We start from the raw sequence: 21,305 nt of genomic DNA, 5'->3' as shown, positions 1-21,305 counted from the left end.
ACGTCTTCAAACAATTCAAGCAAGTTGCAGAGTAACGCTTAAAATACGTTATAGAACGATAAGGGTGACGGGCGAGGAGGATGATTTTAATTTTCTGGCTGCTGTAGTAGTAGATACGGAAAGTAGTTCGCTTGCAATCACTCGAGAAAGCGTCACGAGTCAGACAAGTGCAGTACGTGTTCTCCACTGTCGTAAGTTCCATTTGCATCACATCTTTCTGCCTCAAGGGATACATGGAAATACGAGGTGCGGCTAGAAAAAAACCGGACTGATGCTGGAAAAACATTTATTTACAATTATTTACAATTTCATGTTATCTCCTTCAATGTACTCTCCTCTTCGGTCTCTACACCGCTCCATACGAATTTTCCACTGTTCATAGCAACGCTGCAGATCATTTTCGGTAAGTCCATACATTACTTCCGTCGCTTTTTCTTTTACTGCTTCAACAGTCTCAAATCTAGTTCCTTTCAAAGCTGACTTGACTTTAGGGAAAAGAAAAAAGTCACAGGGGGCCAAATCAGGTGAGTAGGGTGGATGATCCAAGATGGGAATGTTGTGTTTTGCCAAAAACGTCTTCACTGACAACGCACTGTGAGCTGGGGCATTGTCTTGGTGAAGGATCCATGACTTTTTTCTCCACAAATCGTTCCGTTTTCTCCGTACTCGCTCACGTAGGGTACCCAGGACGCTAATGTAGTAATGCTGATTCACTGTTTGTCCCTCTGGTACCCAATCAATGTGCACAATCCCTTTGGTGTCAAAAAAAACAATCATCATTGTCTTGAATTTCGATTTTGACATTCGTGCTTTTTTTTGTCGTGGAGAACCAGGAGTTTTCCAATGCATCGATTTTGTAAGAAGGTGGGATCACTTTCAATGTTTTCCAGGATGTCAGAACAAATCATTCTTCGGCGTTCATTCTGTTCAATTGTGAGACACTTTGGAACCATTTTTGAACACACTTTGTTCATGTTGAAACTTTCATGAAGAATCTGCCTAACACTTTCCTTGTCAACTCCTGTTAACTCAGACACTGCTCTGATTGTTAAACGGCGATCTTGTCGAACAAGTTTACCGATTTTTTCAATGTTTGCATCAGTTTTTGCTGACGATGGTCTGCCAGTGCGAGTGCCATCACTGGTGTCTTCGCGGCCATCTTTAAATCGTTTAAACCACTCAAACACTTGTGTTCGCGATAAACAATCATCGCCGTACACTTGTTGTAACATTACAAACGTTTCACTTGCAGATTTTCCTAGTTTGAAACAAAATTTGATGTTAACACGCTGTTCTTTCTGTACACTCAACATTTTCCGACGCACAGACAAAACGTCAACTACTTAAAACAGACGCAACGGGCAGACTGAGTGCAGGAGGCAGATGAAACTCGAGCAGTAGGCGGAGCGAGAGTCACGTGACAGGCCACGCGACTTTCAGCCTTATTACATTCGTTTTATTGTTTCACCAGTACTAGTCCGGTTTTTTTCTAGCCACACCTCGTAATTTTGGTAATCGCAGACAGAACTCAACACGTCGGTAACGAAACAAACTCGACAGATATAAAGGTAATACCCGTAGTACCACAGGGAAGTGTGATAGGACCGTTGTTCTTTACAGTATATATAAATGATCTAGTAGAAAGCGTCGGATGGCCTCTAACGCAATTCGCAGATGATGCGGTTGTCTATAACAAACTAGCAACGACAGAAGGTGGTAACGATTTGCAGAATGATCTCCAGATAATTGATGAATGGTGCAAACTGTGGAAGTTGACCCTTGAACGTAAATTTTGCGCTTACATAGTAAAAGAGCTCCACTATTGTGCAACTGAACTATTGAAAGGAAATTGCTGGAAACCGTGTAATATCTTGGCGAATCTATCCCGAGTGAACTTAAGTGGAATGACCACATAAAACATGTAGCAGGGAAAACAGGCGCCAGACTGGGATTCTTAGGAAGAATCTTCAGGAAATGTAATTCATCCTCGAAGGGACCGGCTTACAAGGCGCTTTTTCGATCAATAGTTCGGTACTGTTCATCAATCTGGAACCCTTACCGCGTGAGGCTGATAAAAAAGATGGAGAAGCACCAGCGAAGAGTGGTTTGTCTTGTTGCAATATCTTAGGTGCGAGAGCGTTACATAGATACCAAAGAAATTCAACTGGTATACGCTACAAAAGAGAATACTTGCAGTGAAGACTCGGACAACAAATTACTTCCTCTCACATACCTCTCGCTATATGATCACGACCAGAACGTTAGAGATACTACAGCAGATACGGAGGCCTACCACAGTCATTCTTGGCACGCGCCATTAGCGAGTACGGAAAGGGCCGTCAGTTGGTTGCAGCAGAAGTAACCTCCGCCGCACACCGTTAGGTGGCTTGCGGATTGTAATGCAGATATAGATGTAGGGTAAACTCTGGTGCTTGTCTACATCAGAAGCTTTATATTGTGTTAAGAAACTTACATTTGGTGAGTGTTTTACAATCACCTTATGCAACAATATCGTGACGCAACTGGAACAAAGTAATACTTGAAGAATTGTAACTGGGAGCTATCAAAACATTTATTTGAGGATCATCCTTGGAAACTGCAAGATTTGGGTGTCTTTGAAAAGGGATTCTTAATAAATAAATGGCATTATTTGTTCAAGCTAAGCAGGTTGTGAGGCTTACGGTTTTAAGTTATGAGCTATCATTTATAGATTAGATGTAACGATCATTAATGTGCACACTAAAAGAATCTACGGATAAGATAGACAATGAATGTAATTGTGTGTAATCCCACCATACGACGTCAGCAACGAACCATCTCTATTCGCTTAAGGATCACCCATGTTAGCACAGCAGCATACAGGCCGAGAAATCACGGAGTGCTACCCAAGGCTCTTTCTTAGAAGACGGTGTTCTAAACTAAAGGAACAACGCAGCCGACCAGCACGCTTACCGCCGGTTTTCTAAATTCTTGTTATCCGAAAACTGGTTCATGCAACTCTCCATAATACTATAATCTGTGCAAGCGTATCCACCTCTGCGTAACTGTTGCCACTCCACGTCCACCTGAACATGCTCAGAATATTCATCTCTTAGCCCCCTCTACAATTTTTACCCCCCACCCCAACCCACGCCCCCTCCAGTACTAAATTGGTGACCCCTTGATGTCTCAGAATGAGTCCTATCAATCGATCACTTCTTATTGTGACGTTGCGCCACAAATTTCTCCTCAGTTATAGTTTTTTATTTTTCAGCGACGCGTTTCGCCTTATTTAGGCATCCTAAGGTTATCTACATAGAAAACAGAGAACAGATACATCTATTTAAGAATCGCGATCGCGTTGTGCAGACTTTGATAACCTATAAACATGTATAAACAGATCAACTATTGAAAGATCAAATACCATAATTTGGTATTTCTTAGAAGAATCCTTTAGTCAGTGTACCCACCTATTGAGGTGTTTCTCTACTAGGCTTCAGTACTAGCACACGACACTGTGGTGCTTTATGCTTACTACTTGAGCCCCCATCTTACTCTGTTACTCACTCCTGTAAACGGGAACGCGTTATGCAGATCTTGGTGCCTCTCGCGTCCATTTAGAAAAGTTAATGATTTCACTATTTTATATTTCTAGTTTTTAATGATCTTAACGAAGGCGATGTTGGGCTGATATATTGGACGACGCCCTTTGGCTACACTGACTAAAGGATTCTTCTAAGAAACACCAAATTAAGGTATTTGCTGTTTCAATAGTTGATCTGTTTATACATGCTTATAGGTTATCGAAGTCTGCACAACAATATCGAGATTCTTAAATAGATGTATTTGTTCTCTGTTTTCTATGTACATAACCTGAAGATGCCTAAATAAGGCGAAAAGCTTCGCTGAAAAATAAAAAACTAAAATTGGAACCAAGGCTGTTTTTAACCAATATTGTTAAGCACTGCTTTGCTGTATGCCACACATGGATTGGAAGAATTTCTCCTCAATTCTATTCAGTGCCTGCTCATTACTTACACGATCTATCCATCTAATCTTCAGCATTCTTCTGTAGCATCACATTTCAGAAACTTCTATTCTTTTCCTGTCTAAACTGTTTATCGTCCATGTTTCATTTCCGTACAAGGTTACACTTCATATGAATATTATGAGAAAATACTTACTACCTCTAAAATCTGTATTAGATGTTACCAAATTTCTCTTCTTCAGAAACGCTTTTCTTGCCACTGCCCGTCCAAATTATTCTACCTACACTTTGGCCATAATCATTTATTTTACTGCTCATATAGCGCAACTTAACAGTACTTTAAATTAGCATCAACTTGTTTAATTCGACTACATTCCATAACCCTTGTTTTGCTTTAATTGATTTTTCTCTTATATCCCCCTTTCAAGATATTTTCCATTCCGGCAACTGCTCTTCCAAGGCTTTTGCTGTCTCACAGTGTCATCGGCAAACCGTAAAGTTTTTATTTCTTCTCCTTGAACTATACTTCATATTCCAAATTTTTCTAATGTTTCCTTTATTGCTTGAACAACATCGACGATAGGCTATAGGCTACAACCCTGTCTCACTCACTTCTCAACGACTACCTCCCTTTCATTCATAGGCATGGTTTCTGTACTAGCTGTAAATAGCCTTTCGCTCACTCTATTTTACCGTTGCTGCCTTCAGAATATCGAGGTATTCCAGCACATATTATTGAAAGCTTTCACTAGGTCTATAAATGCCAACGTAGGTTTGCCATTACTTCTGCTATCTTCTAATAAAAGTCGTAGGGCCTCGAGTGTTCATACATTTGTCCGGAATTCAAACTAATCTTCCCAGAAGTCGGCTTCAACCATTTTTTTTCTAATTCTTCTGCAAAGAATTCCTGTTAGTCTGTCCAACCACGGCTTATTGAACTTACAGTTGACTAATATTCAAACCTGTCAGTACCTGCTTCCATTGGAATTGGAATTATTACATTCTTCCTGTAGGATCAGGGCATTCCGTCTGTTTCATACAACTTGCACACCAGATGGAACAGTTTTGTAATGCCTGGCTCCCATAGGGCTATCAGAGGTTTCAGCGGGATGTCATCTACTCCCGGGCCCTTGTTTCGACTTAGGTTCTAAGTTATATAATGATAATATCCTTGAGAGAGAAAACATTCTATAGACAAATCAGCACGGAGTTTGAAACCACAGAAACTGAGTTTGCCATTTTTTCGCATGGCGCCCTGCGAGCCATGGATGAATGGGAAAAGTCGGATTCCATGTTCCTGAAGTTCCTGAAATCATTTACACAATTCCTCATTGCAGGCTGTTAACGAAGGTACGAGCAGATGTAGAGGACTACTGGGTATGTGAGTAACACGAAGACTTAAATGACAGAAACCAGTAAATTGTCCTGGACGGCGAGTGGTCATCGGAGCCAAGGATATCGTTCATTGGACTTGTCGATCTGGAAAAATCGTTCGACAGTGTAAAATGGTGGGAGATGTTCGAAAAGTAGGGGTAAGCTATAGGAAGACACGGGTCATATACAATATGTACAGCAGCCAAGAGGGAATAATAAGAGTGGACGACCAATGACGAAGTGCTCCTATTAAAAAGGGTGTAAGACAAGAATGTAGCCCTACTGTTCAATCTGTACATCGAGGAAGCAATGATGGAAATAAAAGAAAGGGTCAGCAGTGGAATTAAAATTCAAGGTGAAAGGATATCAATGATAAGGTTCGCTGATGACATTGCTTTCCTTACTGAAAGTGAAGAAGAATTACATGATCTGCTGAACGGAATGAACAGTCTAACGAGTACAGAGTATGGATTGAGAGAAAATCGAAAAAAGGCGAAGGTAACGAGTAGTAGAAACGAGAACAGCGAGAAACTTAATATCAGGATTCATGGTCACCAAGTAGATGAAGTAAAGGAATTCTGCTACCTAGGCAGTGAAATAACTAATGACGGACGGAGCAAGGAGGACATCAAAAGCAGACTAGCAATGGCAGACAGGGCATTCCTGGTCAAGAGAAGTCTACTAGCATCAAATATCGGCCTTAATTTGAGTAAGAAGTTTCTGAGAATGTACGTCTGCATTACAGAATTTTGTGGTAGTAAAACATGGACTGTAGGAAAACCGGAACAGAAGAGAATCGAAGCATTTGAAATGTGGTGCTATAGACGAATATTGAAAATTAGGTGGACTGATGAGGATAAAAAGGTTCTGCGCAGAATCGGAGAGGAAAGGAATATGTGAAAAGCACTGACACGAAGAAGGGACAGAATGACAGGACATCTGTTGAGACATGAGGGAATGAGTTCCATGGCATAGAGGGAGCTGTAGAGGGCAAAAACTGTAGAGGAAGACAGAGATTGGAATACATGCAGCAAACAACTGAGGACGTAGGTTGCAAGTGCTACTCTGAAATGAAGGGGTTAGCACAGGAGAGGAATTCGAGGAATTCGCATCAAACCAGTCAGAAGACTGACGACAAAAAAAAAGTATATAAATGGCCGAAGGGACAGGAAGAGGAGCAGTCTGCTGTTCGCTGATGGGGGTATCGTGTACGGGGAAGTCTCGACGCTGACTATAGGAGAACACAGTACGGTTTTGATACAATTTCTGTTTGCTGTGATGTGTGGGAGGTTGCTCCAAATGTGGAGATATGTAAGTAAATGCAGATGAGTAAGAAAAACGATGCTGTAGTGTTCTAATATAGTGTTAATGGTGTACTGGACTGACAAAGTCACGGCCGGCCGCGGCGGTCTAGCGGTTCTAGGCGCGCAGTCCGGAACTGCGCGACTGCTACGGTCGGAGGTTCGAATCCCGCCTCGGGCATGGATGTGTGTGATGTCCTTAGCTTTAAGTAGTTCTGAGTTCTAGGGGACTGATGACCACAGATGTTAAGTCCCATAGTGCTCAGAGCCATTTGAACCAATTTGACAAAGTCACGTCGTTGGAACTTGTAGGCGTACGACTGGAAAGCAGCACGAAATGGTCCAAGACGATAGTAGGGGAGCGAAATGGTCGACTTCGGTTTCCTGGGAGAATGTTTGTAAACTGTAGCACATACACAAAGTTTACCGCGTGTGGTACGTTCATGCAACCAATTATTGACTACTGCTCGAGTTTTTGGGACCCCCATCAAGTCGAACTAATGGAAGGCATAGAAACAACTGACAGTCGTGTTGCTACATTTGTTGTTACCGGTAGATGCGATAGATAATATAAAAAATAACAATAATGTTTAGATACATGGAAATAACGAGATTAATTCTTCGGCTTGTCGGACAAGCACAATAAGCTGCGCTATGCCTTAAATGGATAAAGAATCTTTTCATATTAGTTCCACATAAACGAAATAGTCTTTCTCTTGTTGTAGGTTTCTGCTCACCAGTTAATAATACTACGTCTGATCGCCGTATCCACCTACAAAATCTTGACCTTGTCCATGATGATGTAATCGGATCTTCGTGATAACTCCGAAGTACACAGGTGGCTTCTTGGGTTTTTAGATATTGCAGCACTACTTGAAATAATGATGCAAACCGATTTTCACTGGTAAAATAATACTACATTCTTCCTTCTACGCACATCAAAAATATAGGCTTTTTGTTTGTTCTCACAACCAAAATGGCTACCGCCGATTTCGCTCTAAAATAACGTGTCTGCCTTCGTGCATTAACAGAGAGCGTGTCCTTCCTCTTAGCGAGGAACAGGAGAAACATCTTCTGGTTTTAACATTGGAAATAAGAACACGTGACGGTAAGCGCAGACTCTACGCTGAGCTACCGCTTCACATTTTATCTTTGCCTCAGGAAAAAAAAAAAAGAAAACGAAAAGATAAAAGCAAGAAATGCAAGAGATACACCATAGCGAGTGTTGCTGAAATGCTTTGTGAACTCAATTGGGAATCGCTAGAGGAAAGAGGACGCTCTTTTCATTACACATCATTGCGAAAGTTTAGACAATCGACATTTGCGACAGACTGCAGAAAAATTCTTTTGCCACTTCTCCCCCGCCCCTCCCACAGAGCCGAGCATATATGTAGACGCATATAAGCCTCCACTGTAAACTGGATTTGACGCGTAACTCGCCAACGAGCTCGCATCGGAAAGAGATTTGCAGGGTATACGGAATGCTACTCGCAGTGAATACAGTCGTGTCGGAGTGGGCGAATTTCCAGCGTAGTTATACAACGCCTGCCGCCTAAGCGGTGTGCAAAACAATCTCGCTCCAGCCCTCGACTACTCTGGCTGGGAGTGCGTATCGCCGTCAGAGTTAATTGATAGTGCTGGTGGCAGCTCAATTTGTGCGCCGCCCTCCACTCTGCCTGGCATTGGCTGGAGGCCAGCGCGGCTCCAGGAAATGAACCAGCAGGCGGCAGGCAGCGCTGGACCGCCAGGCCGCGGCGCGGGGGCGTGCCAGCGCGCTGGAGTCCCAGCGGTCCAGCTGCCAGTGCGAATGCGGGAACTAACTGTTTCTGTATCCCCGCCCAGCGGAGATGCGCTCCTGTCGCAGCACGAAAATGGCGAGTATATGGTCCTGTCTATTAAGAGAATCTGATTGAAAACTGGGGTATCAGCTGCCTCGTTCTGCCTGCCTCAGCACCTCGTAAAAATTTTCCCAAAAATTTAAGTGTGCGAACATATTCGCAACTCACCTCTCACTCCCACAAGCTCCCCTAACTGTAGCTCCTTGAAACTCATTAGTCCATGTTTGTTCATACACATCCACTCCCACTCGCCCCATTCAGTCTACTGATTGTCATTATATCTTTGTGTGTCTCTTTGTCTCTTGTGCCACGGCCATAGTCTCCTTCGTTCTCTCCCACTACTACTCTAATTGTCACTGTCTCCCTCTTGCTCTCGCCTACTTCTACTCCCTCGTTCATTCTTTCCCACTGCTGCTGTCTCTTTTCACTGCCTCTCTCTCTTCCTTATTCTCCATTATTGTCATTGTCAGAGACTAGGTCTCTCATTATCACAGGCTCTCCTCATCCACTTTCACATTCTCCTTCTCTTTATTTCTATCTTCCTGGCACTGTCTCCTTCACTCTTTTGCTAGTACTGTTCTGTCACTGTCAACTACCATCCACGCACATTGTCCCGCTCTTCATCCCACATTGCCATTGTCTCCATTGCTCTTTTCGTAAGAAAGGACTGTCTCCTACGTTCGGTATGTATTGCTTTTCCGTCTCTCTCCCACTGCGATTGTTTCCTTCCCTCACAACAAACAAAGTGCGTTTATGTTCACGTGTCAAAATTTTTGGGCAAATTTTTAAAGGTGCTGAGCCGTGCTGCGGCTCGCGTCGGTGCCGTGTGTAGGTTTCTGCCAGACCGTATCGTTTAGTTGGCGTCGTTGCGTTGTTTGTCTTCTTCTCGTGTTCACTGGCACCACTCGGTTTCGTAAGCGTTGCCTGTCCGCTAGTGGTAGCAGCGGCGCGTATCGACATGTAGTTCTGCTGCCCTATCTTTGGGGCGACCTCGGGCTTCTACCGTGTGGTGTGAGTGGGGAGTTCGGTTGTGGACGCAGGAGCAGCGAGGTCGGCGCAGAGCGGCAACACGCCGCGACCGCTGGCAGCGTGTATGGACTGCCGGATAGAAGGGCAGTGGTCACGAGGGCGCACGACCTCGTCGAAACCGGATCCTAAACCTCCACCATTGTAAGCTCTTGCGATTCTGCAGTGACTTGGGTTCGTGTTGCTGCTCGTAGTGTCGCCGAGGCGAAAACCAGCGAGTGGAGTAGCTGGGGAAGGCGGACCTGATTAGCCTTCCTGAACTTCTAACTGCTATTTACTATTTTCAGTTTCTTACATTGTTAAGTTCAACCAGCGGTATTTCTCTTGTCAGGTGGCCGCTAACGCCCCAGTTAACTCCCCTGGGGGGCCTTGCCGCCGCTGTCCGGTGAGGCGTGAAAGTTTGGCAGCTTCTTGATTGTAGGTTGGGTGGCGTCTTCTACTTTAGTGGTAGTCATTCCTTCTTGTTCTGGGCGATCTAAGCATTCTGCGGGTGGAGCCCAGACCGCCGGTTCCGGCTTTGGCGTGATTTTACATCTTGCGTTTGTTTTGTTGGATGTCAGGTAGACTCACCAATATTATCATTAGTCGCTCGTTAAACTGCCACTAGTCTGAGTTACCATCTTGTGATCTGAATGCAACTCCTGGCTGCCTTTCTCTTCGCTCGCGAAAGTGTTTTTGGTGTGACCTACACAGAGGTCGATTCCTGGAGCACCGTCTGTCACTGGGCCTTGTGTTTTATTTTATTATGTAGTTACCACCATTTATCTCACCTGTTTGGTGATCTGTTGTTTGTTTTTTTTTTCATTAACTTTTGCTATGACATTCGCCATTTGCCAGTATATTTGTTAAATTTCTTACAATTTCCATTTTGGCGTTAAAGGGCTGCAGCCGTGACTGCGGTTACTTGGGTTGAATGTTTGACTGCGACCACAATGGCTTCTTTTCAAAATTATTCGCTGTCTGTATTTTATGCATGTTTGTTAAATTGTTTAATAATTGTAATTTGGGCTTTAAAGGTCTTCAGCTCTGATAGTGGTTACTTGCCTTAATATTGTGATTGCGACCACATTGGCTTGTCTTCAAAATTATTGGATTTCTGTATTTTATGTATTTGTTAAATTTTAAATAATTGTCATTCTTCGCGTTAAAGGCCTTGAGCCGTGGTTGTGCTTACTTGCCTTAAAATTCTGATTGCGACCACATTGGGTTGTTTTCAAAAATTATTTGCTGCCTGTATTTTATGTATGTTTGTTTAATTTTTTTTTATAATTTCCATACTGGCGTTAAAGGCCTTCAGACTTTATTGTGGTTACGTGCCTTAAAAGTCTGATTGCGACATCATTGGCTTGTTTTCAAGAATTACTTATTAAAATAAATGAGTGAAATTGCAAAGCAGACCAGTAGTAATTGATTCGGGCCCTGTCCACAATCGTAACCCAATCGTGCCTTCCTTAATTACCAGGTTTCAGTGCTGAGAGACATTGAATGCCTCAGGCAGCTGCTACTACACATCTTAATTAAAGTTCCCTACATAAACAGGAACATACTCATAATTTTGTGCTCCGATAGGAGCATTTTTCCGCAGGTGCCCTTCATTTCCGACGTACACAAGAGCATTTCACTCATATGAAAATAACTTTATTGGTCTGCAAGAATTTCATAATTCAATTACATGTAACTTAAATAACGGAAAAATATGTGTTTTTACGCCTCTGACTGGGTTTTAGTTGCAGAAAACTTATGCTCCTGCTTCAGTAAATCAACAACACAGAACCTTTCTAATGATAATGGAGGCAAGTTCTTCATGGTACGCCACTTTATAAAATACATGTTATCCGCACATTGGATTTAACGGCTAACTTCTTTCTCTTCCCCCTCCCCCCCCCCCCCCCCCCCCCCCCCCCCCCCCCCCGCCCACCGGAGGATCAAAGCTGCACTGAAAGAAAGGCGCTGCATCGAGCGCCCTCTCCACAATCTCTGATGAAGCCTTTCAGGAAGCGAATCGTACATGGCAGAGCCGCTGGAAAAAGTGAGAACTACTTACAATAATTTTATACGTCTGTAACTACAGCTACAAAAAATCTGTTGGTTAAAAAACACATTATTTTTCAAACACTTCTCTGCAGATACTTGTGTTTAAAAGACGAAAACAACTGTGGATAAAGATGGCTATGAATTATCACACTGAAACGAGACAAATTACTCGTGAATATTGCAGCTGTTAATCCTATGCATATGGAATTTAGTTTTGTAGCAAAATAAAGAGAAACGACATAGCAGGAACTGCTTCGAGACTGACTATCGTAATATCGCTATCATTGCCGTACAAAAGCGATGGCGAGATATGCCCCTGCCAAGGGTGGAGGCACAAAGAAGGCGAAACAACTGACAAAAGAACCAAAGAAATAACCAGTGTTAACATTTAACCGGCACGCGAGTTCTCCCACCTCTCGTGTTTCAGTCTTCTGCTTTCAAGGGGAATCCTAACCATTGGCCCGCAACTCTACACATAGGCTTTTGCACAGTGACATTCCTTTGGTGTAAATTCGTGAAAGTTATATCATAAGGAAGCCAGTACCAGGAGACAGATGCCATTTTGCCTATGTGGCTACAGTGGGTTTGGTTCACACGCTGCTGCGTAATCAGATCGACGATGTTCAGCAATAGAGGTCTTGGAGCCATGATTATATATGATCTTAAATATTAGCGAGCGGTTGCTGAAATATATATGTTGTTTGGGTGAAGACTTACAGTATTCGTCGATTTCTGTTCACTGACCCGAATTCTGTACACTGGAATGAGACGGCACATTGGCCGGGCCAAGCAAAAAAAGTGGTTGGCCAAGTGATTTAACTGCTCCCACTGTTACAACTAATGGTACTCCGTTTTCGTTCCTACGATATGCTGTGTGAATAAAACAGAATGTAAAACCAGACCTGTGTATACCTATTTCCTCAGCTATTATCTATAGACCTACTGTTGCAAATTAATAGTTTATAAAGCAATGTTAATTTATGAGGAGCACATATAATGTGTTGCTTATTGTATATCACAATAAAAACAATGTAAACTACTTGAAATTTGTAAAGAATGAGGTATATTATATGTAACTTATTTACTGTAGCGGTACATTAAGTTTGTTGCGTTTAGTATTTCACATGAATCTACTTCGCTTGAGTAATATTTCTCAATAATCCTTCGCGTTTGTTAAACCTACTTGCAAAACAATAAAATCTGATAAATTAGCGTAAAAAAATTTTAGAAATAGAACTTGACGGAGAGCGCTAGACGCAGCTGTGGTGGGTCTGCGAAAATGGTATCATAACCTCGCAACACCTCAGATCGTATGAAAATGCATTTGATGATGTACTGCCGCTTGCTTCTACGGGTCATGTGCCTTACGTCATAAAAAAAAAAAAAAAAAAAAAAAAAAGAATACGCATCCTGTGACGTAAATTGCTCGCTAGAAGTGCTATATCATGAAATACCTGGTATCAGTTTCATATAGATGTAGGCGATACACCTTTAAAGTTAATTATACGATAGAAATTTTTATTATGTTGACCTACATTCCCGATTACATTTCTTACTGTCATAAATATTAATATAATTTGAAGCAATTTAATGCAACGAAATTTAATGACCTGGTGACCGAAAAGATTATCACCTAATTTCATATGCAAAGTATAGTTTTGTACCCAAGAAGACACAAATTCCTTTATTAAACAAATTTCTTGAATGAAATACAAAAGTTTACGCTGTCAAAACATGTAGAAACTGCAGTAAAACAGCACTATCGATCACATAATATGTAAATATTTCGAAGTTTCATAAACTTTTAAGCACATCATCATATCAGAATTAATAATACTTCATAATTTAGACTTAAGTAAAGGCAACAAAAATACTCAGTTTACATGTAATTTGTATATTTCCTAAGCCATTAGGTCTAAAATTTCACAAAATTTTATGTAGAAAGATAGAATATTCAATACAACAAATTTAGTACGTGGCCCCTTTAATACGACCTTGCACAATCCATACCACAACTATTAACATTACGGAAAACGGGATGGCGCATCATGGCTGGTAGTCATACTTTGATTTACACATTATTAATTTATTAACATAAGGTTCCTTCAGATAATCCCCCACAATGTTCAGTACAATGCAGCAGTTACTTAGTATAAGTTTATATTGAAAAAAGACAGTTATCAGAACCCAACAAGTATAACCATAAAATGCATATGAAATCGGTGAAGAAACCACTAGCAAACACAGTATTGCCGTGGCTTTGCCACATTTAACAAAAGCTTAGAACTGACAGTACAGTTCCTATTAGAGTGGGCCAGCCTCTTAATTGCATTTGATTACTACACGGCCCAAACAAGACTTAAAACTCATATGGTTAACCACAATTCAGTAGGACATGGATATGTAGCAGAAGCAAAAAAGATTGCCATGAAACAAACCCAGACTACACGTTACGTGACTACACACTGTAGCTTAGAGATGTGACATCGACTCAACAAGCACGTTTTATTTATTCGTATGGCCAGGGCCCCCAGTAGAGCAGACCATTCGGCGGACGCCGGTCTTTCAATTTGGCGCCACTGCGACGACCTGCAGTCGATGAGGATGATAGGATGATGATGAGCACAGCACAACACCCAGTCCCTGGGCGGAGAAAATTTCCCGACCCAGCCGGGAATCGAGCCCGGGCTCAGATGATTGACAATCCGTCACGCTGACCATTCAACCACCGGGGGCGGACAACAAGCACTGTGGACTGTCTATTACTACAGAGACAGATCACTGCAATTTGCTCAAAGTTACATGACAATCGATTGAGAGAATTTAATTACATTACATCTGCTCTATTTTGTAACGTTTACTTAGTTGCAGGTCTATCTTCATGTAACCCTCCCACCTTCCCCCCCCCCCCCCCCCAAAAAAAAAACATTTCTTTAGACATCGTAAAATCGCACTCAAATTAAAAAACGCGTTTTACCCGCCTTCGCGAAAGGGACAGATATAATAAGCTTTTGGTATGGGGTCTTCGCCCAAACAATCCTGCCGTGGCAGGGTTACGTAAACGCAGCAGGACCTAAGCTGCGGGTTACACCTCACTCCCCGCCAAGGCGTTGGCACTTACAGCAGCTTTTGACAAACACAGGATAATTGCAACTCTCTGAAACACACACAAAAATACAAGGCGAGGCACCTGACATAGGTGCATCAGTCTACAAAATGTTCCGTCCACAGCAATCAAAATGGTTCAAATGGCACTGAGCACTATGGGACTTAACATCTGAGGTCATCAGTCCCCTAGAACTTAGAACTACTTAAACGTAACTAACCTAAGGACATCACACACATCCATCCCCGAGGCAGGATTGGAACCTGCGACCGTAGCGGTCGCACGGTTCCAGACTGAAGCGCCTAGAACCGCTCGGTCACAACGGCTGGTCCACAGCAATCACTGACCTTTAAATGAAACTATTTAACGACGGTTCACTGATAATAGTAATATCACTTAGGTGCAGTTTTCAATCACTTAATAACCTTAATGATCAATTAGAGAACAACCAGTACAGTTATAACTAAGACTTCACTGCGAAGCCAACATTTAACCAGCGCACACGGAGCTCATCCACATACTTTTCGATTAATAGCTATGTAACTTCCACAATCATCTAGCGGGTGAAACGCCTTTTAACACATCACTCAGACACATACACTAATGGCCAACTTACTCTATGTTTGCACACAGCACAACTCAGCGGCTCATGTAACTAACCACTTTACTTCAGGGACCTTTCCCTTGATAGAAATCACGAGACGTGGATCTCCGAGCTGCCCCAAAACACAGACTTGCCGACCAATAGAACTCCGCGGCATATCACGCTGATACGGCACACCCGGTCGCAGTCGACACTCCTTTCTCCGGAGACGTCCCAAGGCTCTCAATGTTTTTCTTTCGAAAGCTGACGGCCGACTCCTTAAGTCCGGCAACCCGGAACAAAGCCTCACAATATCCAAAGATCTCGTATAACTTCCAAAATCGATAGCAACGATATAAAGAGCTTACCCGGTGCTGGCGCCAGTCCGCCAATGCTCAATTATTCGAAACATTTTTTGTCTGTTTGCAACTTGATGGAACACACAATATTTTTTGACTATTTAATTCGTCTTTACGATTCTCTAAATGCAGTTACGACAATAACACACAAATAATTTACTGTTATGCGTTTATATAGTGCCGAAGTCAGATCACTTCGTGAACCGGTTGTGCGGCCGGTTTGAAACTTGTGCGATTTTGACGATTACGCTGTGTCGGTGTGCAGTGCATTTGATAATGTGGCAATACAGCATTACATGAGGAGAAACATAAGTCTTAACTGCCTAATTGATAACCGTGTACTTCCATCAGTACACGATCATCTACCTTCCAAATTTCCAGGACTGCCGCTCCCACAAGGTATGCATGAGAACATCTGTGAAGTTTGGAATGTGGGCAAAAAGGTACTGGCGGAAGTATAGCTGTGACGCCGTGTCTCGGGTTACGTTTGGATAACTCAGTCGGCAGAGCACTTTCCAACAATAAGCAGAGGTCTCCGGTTCGAGTGCCAGAATGGCGCACAATTTCAATCTGCCAGGTAGTTTCATTTTATGTTTTGTATAGATATACGTAACACTCAGTTTAAAGTAGTGCAAAAGGAACATAGGTTATTGAAACTTCCTGGCAGATTAAAACTATGTGCCGAACCGAGGCTCGAACTCGGGACCTTTGCCTTTCGCGGGCAAGTGCTCTACCAACTGAGATACCCAAGCACGACTCACGCCCCGTCCTCACAGCTTTACTTCTGCCAGTACCTCGTCTCCTACCTTCCAAATTTCGCAGAAGTTCTCCTACATCTCCCTGGCTGTGGTTGAGCCATGTCTCCACAATATCCTTTCTTCCAGGAGTGCTAGTTCTCCAGGTATGCAGGAGAGCTTCTGCGAAGTTTGGGAGGTAGGAGACGAGGTACTGGCAGAAGTAAAGCTGTGAGGACAGGCGTGAGTCGTGCCTGGGTAGCTCAGATGGTAGAGCACTTGCCCGCGAAAAGCGAAGTTCCCGATTTCGAGTTCCGTTCCGGCACACAGTTTGAATCTGCCAGGAAGTTTCATATCAGAGCACACTCGGCTGCAAAATGAAAATTTCATTCTGGGAACACAGGTTATTGATTTAGCTGTAGAGATAACTGTAACTTCCCAACTTTTCCATCCAGAAACGTCAAAATAGTAGATGAAGCCAACTACAGCATTTGTTTACAATGCCCACAAGCCAACACAAATTTGTTGAGGCACATACTGCCGGCAATAGCACATCGAAAACAGAAAATCTAACTAAGTCAGCCAATAATGTACCCTCAAACCACTCGTAGTATAATATTTCATCTTTTTAGCCTCGTGAGATCCGGAAAACGAACTAACACTGGCGATTCCACGAATATGTGCGAGTCCGGAATACATTATGCAATTGCTTCGGCGAGGATAATAGTATCCCGGCCGTAGAAAGATATCTGGTTTGCCTAGTTCCAAGAAAAAAGCGGTTCTAGGTGCTCAGTCCGGAACCGCGCAACTGCTACGGTAGCAGGTTCGAATCTTGCCTCGGGCATGGATGTGTGTGACGTCCTTAGGTTAGTTAGGTTTAAGAAGTTCTAAGTTCTAGGAGACTGATGACCACAGATGTTAAGTCCCATAGTGCTCAGAGGCATTTTTGAACCAAGAAAAAAATAGAAAAGGTGGGAAAGGTGGGAAAGCGCGTTGTTTAAGGAGGAGTCGATAAATGTGACTGGATTATCTCATGTCGTAAGAATACTGAAAGTAAACCACAATTCTTTATTAGGTATTTTGTTCTTATTCTAGTGCGAATAAAAAGCTCATATACAATAAGGCATCTAAATGCTTCATATTCTGTGCCTATCACTTTGATAGTAGTTTTTCGCGTGCAATTCTTGCGTCAAATGTCACTGGACATTCAGTTTCATTTTTACTAAAACTACCTACAAAATTAAAGTTTATAAAATATCTGTGGAAAAATTCGCAAACTGATCGTTTATCTATAAAATTAATAATTATGAAGACTGTTACACACTGAGCATTCGGCTGAAGCATTTTTCAAAAAAGGAAGGAAACCACACAGACAAGCAGGCACACCTCACACACACATGACCGCTATCTCTAACCGCGCTGACAAGACCGCCATATTAATTATATGACCCAATATTCTGTGGTAATTAAAGCTTAGGAAACGGCCTTGCCGCAGTGGATACACCGGTTCCCGTCAAATCACCGAAGTTGAGCGCTGTCGTGTGTGGCCAGCACTTGGCTGGGTAACCATCCGGGCCACCATGCGCTGTTGCCATTTTACGAGGTGCACTCAGCCTCGTGATGCCAATTGAGGAACTATCCGACCGAATAATAGTGGCTCTGGTCAAAGGAAACCATCATAACGACCGGGAGAATAGTGTGCTGACCACACGCCTCTCCTATCCTCAGTCTAGGATGACACGGCGGTCGGATGGTCCCGACGTGGCCTGAAGACGGAGTGCTAATTAAACCTTAACGAATACTCCTGGTATATGATACTTTTCGGACTCGTGGTGCGGTGATTTTGTGCCGTGCCTGGCGGCGTGTGTTGTGGAGGGGGACGTTACCTTGTGTACAGCACAGCAGAGCTGGTAGCTGGTGGCTGGCAGCTGGCTACTCACGCCACGCTATCGATCGGCCTACCTCGCCGCTACCGTGGCCCGGGCTGAGGCTTCGTTCCCCTCAACCCGCATCCAGAGTCGTGCAAAGCCCACCGGCAAAAACGCGGCGCCCTGTGCTCCTCCCCCCACCAGTTGCTACCACCACTCCCCTCTCCACTTCTTTCCATCTTGCTGTGTTTACAAATACTACAACCTCTCTGCAATAGGGGTTAGCGCCGAGCAGCCAACTCTTGTACCACCTGTTGCTATATTTGTGCTGCTACCCAGAGTAGCGCATTTAAGCTGTGCTGACCACCACGGAGGAATAGAGAGTGTCCGCGGGTCGAGCATTCAGATATACAGAGCAGAATTTTCTCACCAACGTACATTTCCTATGAAGTCATTTAACTTAATGTTGCCAGATACAATTCACGGAAAATCGGGACTTGGCGATTTGTGGTTTAAAAAAGCAACGGGTCGACGAAAAAGTCGGAAAACAGAAAAGGTAGGACGTGATTTCCTCTCATTAGATAAATATTTCCCTACAGTATATCATGAACAAAGTTGGTATACTCATAAAATTTTGATCATAACTACTGTTCAATTCATTATATTTGGACTGATAATAAAGAAATTTCCACAACCTTCACTATATGTCGACTAGGTATCTAAACGTTAATAATCATCATTTAAAATGCATAATTACCTGTTACATTATGCCTGCACTGAAGTTCTCCACACTGTCCGACCTCACCTACATTGTGATCGCTTTCATTAAATACATGCAGAAATGAAATAGAATGTTCGGTAGGAGATGGCACTGTGCACAATAATGCTGAGTTTTTGCGAACTGTAACGGATGTTGAAGGTTTTTTAGTGTTGTTACTCAGTATATCCTGCTAACATATAGCTTCATTCAGATTGCATGTATTTACTTTTTCGAAATGGACCATCTGTAATACAAATACACTATGTGATCAAAAGTATCCGGAAACCTGGCTGAAAATGACTTACAAGTTCGTGGCGCTCTCCGTCGGTAATGCTGGAAATCAGTATGGTGTTGTCCCACTCTTTGCCTTGATGACAGCTTCCACTCTCCTAGGCTTACGTTCAATCAGGTGCTGGAAGGTTTCTTGGGGAATGGCAGCCCATTATTCACGGAGTGGTGCTCTGAGGAGAGCTATCGATGTCGGTCGGTCAGGCCTGGTACGAAGTCAGCTTTCCAAAACATCCCAAAGTTGCTCTATGGGATTCCGCTCAAGTCTCTGTGCAGGCCTGTACATTACAGGTATGTTATTGCCATTTAACTACTCCGCCACAGGCCGTGCATTATGATCACGTGCTCAATCGTGTTGAAAGATGCAGTCACCATCCCCGAATTGCTCTTCAACAGTGGGAAGCAAGAAGGCGCTTAAAACATCAGTGTAGGCAGGTGCTGTGAGAGTGCCAGGCAAAACAACAAGGGGTGCAAGCCCCCTCCAAGAAAAACACGGCCACACCATAACACCACCGCCTCCGAAATTTACTGTTGGCACTACACACGCTGGCGGGAAAAAGTTAGTATTCAGTAAACTAATTACGTAATATTTCCATTCACTGAATCAGTTCAGAACGTGAATGGGCATTGTGCACCTACAGTCATTGCCCTTCCACATTTTGTTTCTCAGTACAAACAAAAGTAAAAAATGAAGTAGTTTGCCTGAGAGTGAGTGGCAAGCGGAAGTTGAAACTGTTTAGAAAACAGCAGTGTGACGCTAATAGTACCACAGTGGACGTCACGCAGCTGGGTGCTTTCCACACTTCCAATTGGAGCTTGCACTGACGTCCTCCATTTCATTAGCTGATGCCGATCTCCCAGAGCACCGTATTGTAGTATTCTTGGCTACCGTCCGGATGGGATGAGAAACTCACGTCGGAACTTGCATATGCTCGACCGTTTTTGAAAACACCTATCATATTCTGAAATTGTAGTGGTACCAAAAAGTGGGGACATTTAGCGCCCCAATGTGATGATGCACCAAAAATTTGAGACATCCCACGCAAATAGTATTCAGTAACAGAAAAACTGATGTGGGTATATACATTCACTGTGAATTTACGTAAAGACTCAAGGCGTAAAACAAGTGAATGGTTCAAATGGCTCTGAGCACTATGCGACTTAACTTCTGAGGTCATCAGTCGCCTAGAAGTTAGAACTAATTAAACCTAACTAACCTAAGGACATGACACACATCCATGCCCGAGGCAGGATTCGAACCTGCGACCGTAGCGGTCGCTCGGCTCCAGACTGTAGTGCCTAGAACCGCACGGCCACTCCGGCCGGCAAAACAACTGAACCAATGAGTTTTGCAGTGAGGACCAGGTCACAGCGTGGGAAACAGTGTCGACGATCAGGTTTAATTTTATGACTAGTTATGATCCAACTGTCTATATGTGCGCAGTACCTTATTTCTTTATTCTGGTGGTCGGAAACCAAATCCTGCACCATATAACGATGCTTTACACTTCACTATGACGTTTTAGCTTTGTGGCTTCTCTGTATATAACAGAATTCTCTGAAAACAGCCTCCCTGAACTTCCTACTCTATGCACGAGGTCATTTATGCACCCTGTGAGCTAAAAAGTTTCAATACGGTAATTTAGAAGTTCCAGGTGTCGTACATAGCCCTCCCCCCACATCCACCTGAATACAACGCACAGGTCGTTCATACAGCCATGTGAAACTGGAGGTAAACTCCTTCTTTTGGATGTTGTTCAACTTGTGTGTCACCTTGTCAAATTGTTGTTGACCCTTCAAGTAAATTTTTGCGTTTCAATGAATTCTGGTAGGTTCGTGCTGATAACACCAGATCCCCCCACCTGTGACCATTTTTTCCAGAAAAGGTTTCAGTCAAGTCGAGGATGTAGGTGTCCATGCGTCGTCATTTTTATTTGGAAAAAAATGGCTCTGAGCACTATGGGACTCAACTGCTGAGGTCATTAGTCCCCTAGAACTTAGAACTAGTTAAACCTAACTAACCTAAGGACATCACAAACATCCATGCCCGAGGCAGGATTCGAACCT

At 43.1% G+C, this 21,305-nt stretch overlaps 2 protein-coding genes across 2 annotated transcripts in view; one reads left to right on the top strand and one right to left on the bottom strand.

Annotated features, from left to right (window-relative positions):
- LOC124545527 (NACHT and WD repeat domain-containing protein 2-like) overlaps positions 1-21,305 on the top strand; it is a 1,590,779-nt gene that overhangs the window by 567,333 nt on the left and 1,002,141 nt on the right. The gene's annotated exons all lie outside the window — the stretch shown is intronic.
- LOC124545528 (mediator of DNA damage checkpoint protein 1-like) overlaps positions 1-21,305 on the bottom strand; it is a 430,822-nt gene that overhangs the window by 408,838 nt on the left and 679 nt on the right. The window contains exon 2 of the mRNA XM_047124476.1: positions 8,237-8,497. Coding sequence (XP_046980432.1) covers positions 8,237-8,497 — 261 coding nt within the window. The remainder of the gene's footprint in view (positions 1-8,236; positions 8,498-21,305) is intronic.

Source organism: Schistocerca americana, chromosome 8, assembly GCF_021461395.2.
Source record: "Schistocerca americana isolate TAMUIC-IGC-003095 chromosome 8, iqSchAmer2.1, whole genome shotgun sequence".
Taxonomy (NCBI): Eukaryota; Metazoa; Arthropoda; class Insecta; order Orthoptera; family Acrididae; genus Schistocerca; species Schistocerca americana.
This window is presented reverse-complemented; position numbering and strand designations above follow the sequence as displayed.